General features: G+C 33.0%; 2 protein-coding genes and 1 long non-coding RNA gene across 3 annotated transcripts in view; 1 reads left to right on the forward strand and 2 right to left on the reverse strand.

Annotated features, from left to right (window-relative positions):
• LOC127848811 (A disintegrin and metalloproteinase with thrombospondin motifs adt-1-like) overlaps window positions 1–12306 on the reverse strand; it is a 410245-nt gene that overhangs the window by 362129 nt on the left and 35810 nt on the right. The window lies entirely within an intron of this gene.
• Window positions 1–12306, forward strand: part of LOC127848818 (uncharacterized) — a 267995-nt gene that overhangs the window by 237182 nt on the left and 18507 nt on the right. The window lies entirely within an intron of this gene.
• On the reverse strand, window positions 5326–9445 carry LOC127848813 (uncharacterized). The gene is made up of 3 exons (XM_052381449.1): window positions 8976–9445; window positions 7326–7445; window positions 5326–6014 (listed from the first exon to the last, which is right to left on the reverse strand). The coding sequence occupies exons 1-3, from the start codon at window positions 9367–9369 to the stop codon at window positions 5659–5661; spliced, it is 870 nt and encodes a 289-aa protein (XP_052237409.1). The 5' UTR covers window positions 9370–9445; the 3' UTR covers window positions 5326–5658.

The following is a 12306-nucleotide window of genomic DNA, read 5'->3' on the forward strand; positions in this document are numbered from 1 at the left end:
CTTTAGGTAGTTTACATATTATCAGGTTTGTTGAAATTCAAAATTCATAATGACATGGTCAAATTTTTTATTTTGACTTTGGTACTACTTTATTTGAATGTAATTCAATAAATATGAAGGAAGGACATTCATGTTGAGGTTACAATAGATACAATAGAAATAATGCCCAATAGCATGAAATGACGATTTCGGCTCTATTTGTTTACTATAAATCATGAATGTTAAAATACATTTCAAATAACGTACATCGACTAATTACAGTTTTGTGAGGGCATAAATGTACTGTAATCATATTCCAGCTATGGTACGCGATGATTGTATCGTACCAATATTCCTGATAGGTCATACAAAGATTGAATTGTACCAATATCCCTGCTAGGACACGCAATCATTGTATTGTACCAATATACCATTAGGGTCATGCAAATGATTGTATTTTACCAATATCCGTGCTTTGCCATTCAATAATTGTACCGTACCAACATCCCACATAGGTCATGCAATTATTGTGTTGTACAAATACCCCTGCTAGTCCACGCAATGACTATATTGTACACATATTCCAGCTAGATCACGCAATGATTGTCTTGTACTAAGAGGTCATCTACGCCAGGCAATGTACCAAAACTCAAGAAAGGCCACTCAACGTTTGTGCTGTACCGATATCACAGCTTGTCCATGCAATTATTGAATGTATCAATATTGCTATAAGGCTACGCTATTATTTTATTTTAACAATATCCCAGCTAGGCCACGCAATGATTGTATCGTTCCAATTTTCCGGACAGGTCATTAGATGCTTGTATGGTGCCAACGTCCCAGTAAGGGCACGATATGATTACAATGCACCAATATCCCAGCTAGACAAAGAAATGTTTGTATTTTACCAATATCCCTGCTAGGCCACGCAATTAACTTATCGTCCCAATTTTCCAGATAGGTCATGAGATGCTTGTATGGTACCAATATCCCTGCTTTAAGACGCTATTATTGTATGGTACCACTATACCAGCTTCGAAATGAAAAACGGTTTATTAGATGGTAACAAAGGTTCATCCTATGGTATTAACATTTCGCAGTTGGTACTAAATACCATAGCATGTTCATGTTTTAAAGATTTAAATGATCGTTACCGTATATTATTGAAGAAATTGCTCAAACAAGTCTTTTGTGTCATAGCCTACAACGTAAATTCGCTTAATTTAACTCAAAGTATAGTGATAATTTAAAAATATAATGTTTCTTTAAAATGACATTTTACTAATGGAATTGCCGACGTATCATTTTATAGAAATGTTTTGAAGCGAGTTCGAAAATGATGATGCCGTACTTTAAAACACATGCTTGTTAGTTTTCGATTCACTATATCTTTCTTTTCTTAAAATTTGTAGGGTCAATAATGGAATGACCCTTTTATATGTTTGCTTCTAGAATGTTCAATAAACACAGCTGGTTTTATTGGTTATTTGATTTTACATTACTGCCTAAATATTTTTTTATTTCCTTACTGGTGACGTCATTGTGTCATCGCTTCTGAATTACGTCATTTGATCTACTACATCCTTCCTACCATTAAGTAATTAAATCGTTATTAAATTGAATGTGTTTTAATTCCGTTTTATTACTGTTAAATTTGAGTTGCAATGTTATGAGGTTAAATTTTATGTACACTTATATGTATCGTGAATATTGCTGGGCCAAGTGTGAGGTTTGAGTGCTCTAAAACCGGTTTAAACCCCCAGTGCTTAGCATTCACCGTTCTAAGGCAGTGACCCCAGCTTTATTATACTATGTGTGCATGTTGTTTCGTATTATGCCGTACTGTTTTGGCAATTTGTTACTTGCCATAAATAAAGGACCACAAACGTGTGTATAATTGGAATGCAATACTGCTGGGCTGGAGCAACTGCTTAAAAGTGAATTTAAGTGTGCAAACTGACAACTGTTTATCTCTCACTAACATTTGGACAATATCAGTAACTGGCATAAGTACCGTGAGCTGGAAAACCGCATAGACCATGTTTGAGTATGTTAAATGTTGGCCATAATATGACTGAAACACTTTTAAAAAGGCACATCTCAAATCCAATGCACACAAGTATCGTACCAAATCCTATACCATTCGTTTGCAGGCTGGTTATACGACGGAACCGGAAGTTAAGACATTTCGTTCATTGTGACCGGCATTGTCGTGGCACTTAGCGGTGTCATGCTATTTTTCATCCCGCTCGTAAGGCGCTGCTTCCACTTGCATGACAGTCGACCAGAAGATGTCGATGAGAAAATGACCGCCGTAGAGGGCGCGGTGGCGTAGACACCTGACCATAGCGACATGTGAGAATACGGATCTCGTTGCCTTATTGTATGGTTTGCATGCGAAAGGTCAAGCAATTCTTGCTAATTGTTATGTTACGGTTTTAATTTGATCGAACATGAGGTTCGTACTTACATATGTTACATATGTCTATAAGGAATTAGCACAGCGGTGTGTATGAGATGTTGTCGAAAAGCATACGTATTGATACCTACTGAGACATTGACTTGAAATACAGGTACTTGATGAAGATGGAATGAGGTTTGTTATCGAGAAAAAGCCTACGACAAGGTGGTTTAATAAAGCGGTCGTTTCGACTTTTTCCATGTTAACTTTCTATAATCATTTTGACACATGCGTTACTATGCCCATATTCAAACGTACGTTTCTTTCACCACCTTAACATGTACATTTTGCTCAGTCAGTTACCGCTGTAGTTAATAATGAAAATAAAACACGTAATGGTTACTGGTGCGGTAGATTATCGCAGAAACCAATGTGAAGTTAATAAATTGCTATATGTATACTACGTATGCATTGCATTGTGTTTGCCCTGTGATGATCTGTGTAGTCCGTTTGAATCTAACAAATCTTATTTAGTATTTAAAACATTGGGAAATAGCCACTGGAACGGTGAAACTATCACTTCTTAAATATATAATCACTAGTTAAATCAAAGACAGGGATAACTAGTATAGCTGTGTGGTTGTTGGTATTAAACATGTTAATACATTAATGTGTGAATTTCATATGGACACTTTATTTTGAAATATATCTAGTCTAAATCATTTATTGATATCGGCGAATTAATATGAGAACATTTGTGGTTGTATTGCTGTTGTTTTAATAATATTATTGATACATTTTTTGCATTTGTTAATTTTATATATTAAAGTTAAAAATATTGGGAATCTTTTACAAATTAAAGACTACACAAGTTTTGCCGAGTTACCTCACATAACTGTTTGGCGATGTAAGTGAGTAACATAGCTAAAGAACGAAAACCGCAATACAACTTATTTTGATGTGAAACATTTGTTTATAACAGCGCTTACTTTGCCTTCGTTCAAGCTGCCCTTAAGGCTTTGTTCGCGGTGTGGTGATGGGGCAAGGGTTACTACGACACGAGGAAATGATTTTCTACCAACAAATCATATAATGTATATACTCTGAATAATCGCCGAATATGAGTGCCACATTAAAAATTTACCAAAAATGTGTTAATAAATAAATTATATATTTTCTTTACTGACGCTAGGACCAAGCGCGTTTACGCGTTCACACATAAAAGATAATAACGTGTTTTTCTTACAAATCATTTAGTTTTCAGTGAAAGATTTTCGTCTTTAAGAACTGATGTATTTAACGCTTGCCTTGAATGATTTTTAGTTGACAAGGTCTTTCAAGTGAGAATTTACGCAACGATTTTTTTTCTCTGCTTCAAAAGTGACGCTGAATGACATGTTTATATGTCAATTATTAAAATACAGAATTATATTACTATGTAAGTACTTCTTTCTCTTTTCTGCTATGGACACGGACGTGAATTTAACAAAAGCTATTAAGCAATAAATTATATGCGCGGCTGTTAATTTGAACAGGAAGTTCCGTTTCAACTTTTAATATTGCCACTCGCATTTTTTTAATGGAACATATCTATAGTAAAAAAAGGTAATGCATTTTCAAAAATAGCATTATAATAAAACACTTATTTGTGCGTATATACAGGTCAGCATACTATTTTTTGCAGTTAAGAGAAGCGACCCGAACACTTTCATTGGCGCAGGACCGTCAGCAGCAGTAGTAGCATCGCTTATTGAAATGTTAAATAAACATGTTTACCGATGCGTTTTATTTATAAAAAAATAAGTACGCGATTGTTTTGAGTTAGTTTGGTTGGCTCTATTTGTATTTGCATGCTCTTTTCAAACTCCACCAACATTTTATTCAACATGATCAGTATATGTGCAAAATTCTCGCATCTGGTTTTGATTCCCATTCATGACAATGTAGAAAGTGGAATATGCATTTCATTTAAGTGGATTTAATTCTGTCTGGAAAAAGATTGTATCACATGCTTAACCCTGTTTCCCATGTAATACAACCATTACATTTTTTTTTTATTACACATGTGTAATACAACATTTTTAAGCGTTTTCATTGGCTTAGTTTTCGTTTATTGACCAGTCACAATTTCTTATTTTGCTGAATTGACGTTGCAACGTCAAATGACGTCACGAAATGTAAACAACATTCGGTATTTATCATCATGTTTGCGTAAATATTTATTTAATTTGCTCATTTAAAAGCATGTGATAAAAAAGATCTGACACTCGTCCAAAGGCTCGCTTACTAACAAAATTCCTGAACTCGTTTAATACAATATGGTATGATATGACAACTCGTGCCAGATCCTATATGTATAGATTTAAACAAATAAATTCATAAAATCTTATAATATTGTACAGGACCCTTTACCTTTATTTGGTCTACTACATTTCAACAATTAACCGGAATTATTAGTATTAATATCTAGGCTAAACTAGTAAGGCTTTATAAAAGTGTTTCCATTATTTGAATATGTGTGCATGTAATCAATTACTTTACGGAAAATATTTCCGATATAACAAATATTTATGTCACTTTTCGTTAAATTAAGTCGGAAAATTACAAGTCTTTTTCATCAATTCGCGTAAGAGCTTATGTCGGGAAAATGTAATTTGTGTGTAGTATAGTCTTAGCCGTATCTTACTAATTAATCTGAATTCTTACGTAAGAATACATTTTACAGAATATTCCTGTGGTGATTCGTTCTAACGCATATTCACTCTCTGAATATATTTGGTAATCTATATAAATTAATCCACCGTTTGTACGATTTTCTAGGAAAATGAAACGTTCTAACGAATTTCCTCTCTGTGTTTATACCTTGGATTCTATATATATCAAGCTATCGTATGTATGTAAAAACGAAATATAAATGTGAATACATTTAATGTGTATACGCTTGTTTTATTTCACGTAGAAAAAACATTTGTATTATAATGATAGACTCCTATAAAAAGACACAAGCAAAAACATAGCTTTATTGTCATCATTTAAATGTTCGCTTTGCCATCGTTTACATATTTGATTAAACGCATACATATAATTATTAAGATTAAACTGATTAACAAATGTAAATGATTAAGTCATTAACATAAGGAAAACATGGAATTTTTCGGGAATAGAACAAATTGCAATACACGATATTAATCATTTAAATGCAATACATCATGCTGATTATGCTTGCTTTACAAGTGTATCAATGCTCCCGAAAACGAAGTGTATCTGTTAGAATCCGTTTATAACTGACTGTTCGCCCCTGATTGTGATTGAACCCAGATCTGGTCGGACACATCAGCCTTGGTAAACACCTGCATGGACACACACGGGTATGTGCCACTTTTATCTTTCATTGATGATCTCTGTAACGTTTTCTTTTTATTAACAATTTCCAACCAAGCCTCATACATATTGCTAAGACAATATTGAACTGTAAACGCATACAGTCCAGGGACTGACACAGTAAATCTTCCTGTTGCCGGGTCATAACCTTGACCTTCGTTTACCTCCACCGCTGTGTAAACGACAGTCTGTGATACAGCTGAAGATGCTGCTGTCCGGGCGTAGAAGTATATCGTAGGGATCACCAACTGGTCTTTAAATAGAAAGTGTATTCATTATAGTATATGTTGTTTATTTGGCATAAGAAGGTATTGGTAAATAACAAATTATCATTGAAATATGAAACGCACTTGATGCAGAACTTCAACTACTTCTACAAATATGATATATGGAAATTATAAAAACGAGTTCTCTTGTTTTATAAGAATAATACATGCGTAGCATTTTCAAAAATGTAATACAACTTTTAAACTATAAATAATCAAAATGAAAGACAACATAGGGATACATGTATTTCATACTAGGAAGAATGCTTTGAATTATATGCTGCCAAAGAAGCAATATAAAGAAGTGAAAAACAAAACAAACAAAAACTAAACATACATTATGAGACAAAATTCTGATTCAAACTCAAATTCAATTCAATTTAAACACACGTGCAACTTACGTTACATCAGTGTGCCAACAAGAAATATTGCTTGGCTTTAAATAGAATAGTTAAAAATCCATAACATTGGTGAAAAAGCTCATTTTGAAAAAAATATACGTTTTTGTTTATTTGTTGAAAACTTAAGTCAGAAAACAAGTAATTTAAGTCAACCCAATTCCACATAAAAGTTCCTTGAGATATCCCTTATCCAAATATATTTATAGGAATACAAAAAAAAATAGTTCAAAACAATTCAAATGGTGTGTTTGGTTTTACGTTATATCATCTACACTCTTTTTAAATGTGTTAAGGACACAGACGCCTGTAGATATTCTCTTCAGCTTTGTACTGCTGAACGGTACATCCTAAAACTGTTATTGAGAGTAACACGTAATTTGAGTTTATAATACAATAAAATACGTATTCCGATGGTGATCTTCTACCAAACTACATCAACTTACTTTAAAAAATATAGTCCTTGATGGCGGGACTTTTTTTCACTTATAACGTATAACGTTATAAAGTCAGAATTTTTAATCACACTTCCTTTATTACGAATGTTTTTAAACGTAATTTTCTGTTAAACAAAGTCTTTAATTATAGTAAAAATTTACATAATGGCATTTCTAAGAATAATTGTGTTAAATATAAAACGATTATGCTCTTTTTATTTTTCTAATCGATGTGACCCATGGTACACCATGCCCTGAATTTTGTTTCGAATCAATATAACTAAACATAACTTATATAGTTAAACATGTATAATAACACTGCGTAAATACTTAAAATAGAATTTGTACACGACCAAAGCATATTTAAAATATTACATTCCACAATCAGCTTAACAGTTCACTATGGCGTCAGATTGACATAAATATTCATTCTCCTTATCATATAACTAAAAATGTTGCTTACCTTTTATTATCATCTGTTCTCTCTCTATCTGTGTAATTGCAACTGATGTGTTGGTCGTCATCGCCGACACCGCTTTAGATATAGTCAACAGTCCTCCTTGTATTGCATCGTCCAATTGATCTCAAAATAGAAAGCAAATTCAGTATGTTAGGTTTTGTTCATTTGGCTGAATATTTGCATAGCAAATAAACATTGGAATGCAGAACGGTTATTATAAAGCCTGTCATCTATTTACAAAAACTATGATAAGTGTTACCTGTTATGTTTCCAGTGGAAATTATAAGTAAAGAGTTGTATTGTATTATTAGAATTATACGTACTTAGCATTTTACAAATAAATAAAACAACTTATTGTAATTATAAAATGATTGCCAAAATAATGACATGTCATTTTCGGCAGCATAAGTTAAAGTATATATAAAAGAACATAACATTAACATCATAAATTAGTATGTATTTCTTCATGCTATTATTGAGCTAGTATATGTGGGCTATTTGATGTTTTTAATTGTTTCCATGAGATAATAATTATTCGGGCTAGTGGCTTGAATATATAACCGAAAATACTGAGAGAAAGAATCTTAATTAATACAAAGTCTATCAATCGCAAATGAGTTAATCATGTTCGTTCAAACACGGTGCAAACTCAAAATATACTCCGACTTTATATTTCTTCGGCTTCCAATAGAACAGTTCAATATTCACAAAAGGAGGGATAAAAGGTTATTTTTAATAGTTTATTATTTATTTATTTATATTTATATGAAAAAACCATATTATTGTCAGTTACTACTGATTTAATTTCAAAACAAATCCACAGATCGTATACATATAAATAGAATTACAAAAAACGTAATAGTTCATAACAAGTCATTACGTTTTGTTGTACGGTGTATAATATACAGATTAACTTAGTTTAAATTTGTAAAATAAATAGGTGCTTAAGCATGTTCACATTAGCTTGATATTGCTTTTTGGTACCTCCTGAATTCCTTCTGGAGAGTAACAAGAACTGTTAGTTTATATTCTATGCACAGAAGTATTCCGCAATAAAAAAATGCAACCAAACTACATCCACTTAAAACAAGCCCGCTATTGCTGCGCATTTTCTCCATTTTGACTTAAACAGTCAGAAACCGGTTGTCGCATTTTGCAATAACTGGTGGCGGACATCTTTCACCAATTCACATTACATTAATTATGATTTTTATTAATTATGATTTTTTTAATGTGGATAATAGTTAAGTAAGTCTAATCTTATTAAACTATTGTTCTCCTCTCTCTCTTCTAATCGATGGGACTAAAGATATGCCATGTCATTACTTTTTCTTCGTATCAAGAATTAAATTTAGAATTTATATTAAAATAATCAATTTCAAATACGATGTTTTGTCTGTGCAACCATTGTTTGTACTAAAATGCAATGACATAATAAGCTGCTTTTCGAATTTAAAATTCCCCACTTATATTTGTATTGCAGTAAACTAATGTATGTTACCACTGCGTAGATACTAACCGTAGCATTTTTACTAAACCAGTGCATATTTCTTACAACAACATTTCAGAATAAGCTTAATATTGAACGATGGCGTCATATCGATATAGTGTCTATTCTTTCTTCTTATGACAACATGTCTACATTCATTTTACCTTTCAATATCTTGTTTTCTTTCTCCATTCGTGTTATGGCCTCTGATGTGTTGGTCGTCATCGACGTCACAGCTACAGTGATATTAATCAGTCCTCCTTGTATTGCATCGTCCAGCATTGATTTCATATCAGCTTGCGCCTTTTTAATAGCGGTCATTGCAGTGGCTAGCTCAGTCTTGTCCTCTTTCATCACGTTCAACGCAGCCTTCACTTCGGCGTTAGTTTTCCGGATTTCCGCGAGTAAATTGTCCATGGCCATTTCGTTGCGTAATACTCTTTCCAATATTCTTTCTTCATAGTCGTAACGCGAGCAAACGGGAAAAGATGGCTCTCTTGCAAATGCAGCGACCATTATGGTCAGCGCGTAAAACAGAACCCGGGTGAATTTCGTCATGATAAAATCGTGTATGGCTTTAAACAACTGAGTCTCAGAGTATAACAAACGATGATTTCACTAAGACGTTGTTGAGCGTTCTGCGCCCGGTTCCCTAAACTGAAGATCACGTTAATCATGCGCTATGCAGGGAATTTAAGGCTATGCACATTAAAATATCTTAGTTTTACGCAATCTAGAGCAAAACATCTCTACGACAGTGTACATTGAACTGCATAGTCCCAGACCAGAGCCTATGCAATTGTATGACAATAATTACACGCGATTAAATTTAAGATTGTGTAAAAAAAACATGTGTCATGCATTTTAATAAAATATACTTATTTTGCGTTTAGTATATTTCCCATAAATCAAAAATAATTTTGGTTATTAGTAAATTACGATTTTTGTTTAAAACTATATGTATTTAGCTATTCGAAAACAACATGTATGCAATGTAATACAGACGTGCATGCTACTTTCGTCATAATATGCTTTTAATATATTGGAAAAAAATGAACATTGAACATTGAAATAGTCATACTCTTTCATTTTTTATTCTGCGATAATGAAGAGTTACGACCTACAACGTCTTGATACGAAATATGTAGCGAAAACTTACATAATTTAATAATGGCCTTTTTCATCGTCTTTCCAAGAGGCATTAGAATCGACCCTTTGTTTATAGTATGACATGACACGATAACACATTAAGGAATAAGTGACTGGCAATTGTAAACCATTGATAATGTTTAAAATAGTACTCGTTTTTGAAACGCACTTATCAAAAACGAGTGGGTTAAGTTGACATGCCGGAAAACAACCTCAACATTATTCAAATAACAGATGTTACTGTAACTGCCTCAAGAGAGACATCTGTTGTATGCTATGTTAAGTTGCATTCCCCTCAAGTTGATTTAACTGAACAAAATTGACAATAAGTTGTTTCTAGTCTCTATGGTATTAACCCCTCTGGATCTGTTTTTAAGTGGGCTTTCCTGTTAGGTAGTTGTTGGCTGTGATCAAATTGATTTTAGTATGAACTAATTTGTACGGTCTACAAATATAAAATACATAAGGATACCTATTACATTTTTATAACTCATTAGCAAAGTACCAAATGTGCCAAATTAATTGCTTACTAAATGCACCAAGAGTTTGAAATTATTACGTACATTCTATGCATTACCGTACATACCTGTAAACTGGTGAACTAAATAAATAGTGTTAACATTTGGAAAATGAATTGATTCGATGCGAATATTTAAGCAATATTTTTTTCCTGGAAAGAATACATCAAAATATAGTGATAGAACCAACATCGACGTTAAGAGCAAACTTTAGGACGCATTTCAAAAAGTTGTTTACGAAATGTTCTTCATGTAACCAATGTATCACAATGGCAGGAGGGTCATTGTTACATGTATAAAAACATAATTTCTTTCTGCAACCACTTCCGCGATCTAAAACCTTTCCAATTTTTGAATAATCCTTTCCGTGTTTTGTTATCATGAAATTCCAGATGTGTTCTTCTTCCCCCCACACCTCTTCTTATAAAAGACGACACAGGGAATATATATCAAACAAATATATGATTAATATGATTACAGTTCGGGTGTTCTTCATAGGACGGTCAATGCATAGCATTTGGGTTTGAATCTGTTAAAAGACTAGCCTAACCTCGCAATGAGTCAATGTTTTGAAGAACTCTAAACAGGAACAGTAAGAACACTTTGAATTTACATGATTATTTGGGACGTTCATATGTTATTATTAACGATATAAATAGAAAAGGACATTACTTCAAAGCTCATGTAAATGTTAATTACAACATGTTTTTAATGACCTTTTTTTGTTCAAAGATTTTGTGTATTGTTTAAACACAATGAAATAAAATCAAATTAATTTTAATATTCTAAAACCTTGTTGTATATTACATTTAAACCAGTTCCTTTAACTGTTCGCAAGATAAAGTGAAATCGGAGACCGTTGTTATATCCATTGCGTTAACAACTCGGCCGTTATATTTTTTTTAAATACTGAATAGAAATGGCTTGAAATACAATGGCATCATGTTTCAAATTAAAACTTATGCAAAACAGACCAAGCTGTATCGAACATGCAAAGACAAGTCAACAGATAGACATAGACATGTTTATTAGGTAATATAGGCCATATTGATGGATAGCAGTATTAGATTATCTCACTAATGTAAATATATAACTATGATTCCAATCAAAGTATGAATTGCAATAACTCACTTATAAACTTTAGGGTTCACTTTTTGTGGCAGATATTAAACGCCATTAATGCATGTGGACAAAACAATAGAATTTATACCAGCGTTTAATTTCGTGTACAAAAAGTTCCACATAACTATTTTAGCAATATTGTCATGCAATGCACCATTTTAAGGCAAATTAAACTCTTTAAAATAATTATTTTAAATTACCAGTCTAGAAATGTTATAATTAAGGGAACCAAAATGGTGCTTAAAAACGATCTTCTTTGATATTATTTGTCCTTGAAACGACGTCCATACCTTATTGGATAAGCAGAGGCGTGTTTAGGTGTGGGGCTTTAGGGCTAAACACCCCAAGCTGGCTGGCTAGATACGACTTTTAAAACAAATGAGCCCCTAACAGTTTCAATCCACTTATTTATTTCCTGTCATATGCCCCTTATAAAGCCATAAACAGCTGTCGATTTGTGTGATCAGCCCCCAGGCATGTGTACAGACGATCTAACCTTTGCCAGTTAAACTGCACCCTTCATTAACTGTAAGTGATAAACTGCGCTATTTGATTAGTGGAAGGAGATCAATTCAACTAATGAAATTCATCGACACATTTAGCTGTAGGAAGATGTTTCTTCTACTACTCGTCGAAACGATAGACCTGTCTTGCTGAATGTCGGTCCACCATTGAAGTCACCGTCTGAGTTGTAGATTGTAACCAG

This window comes from Dreissena polymorpha, chromosome 10 (genome assembly GCF_020536995.1).
Source record: "Dreissena polymorpha isolate Duluth1 chromosome 10, UMN_Dpol_1.0, whole genome shotgun sequence".
NCBI lineage: Eukaryota > Metazoa > Mollusca > Bivalvia > Myida > Dreissenidae > Dreissena > Dreissena polymorpha.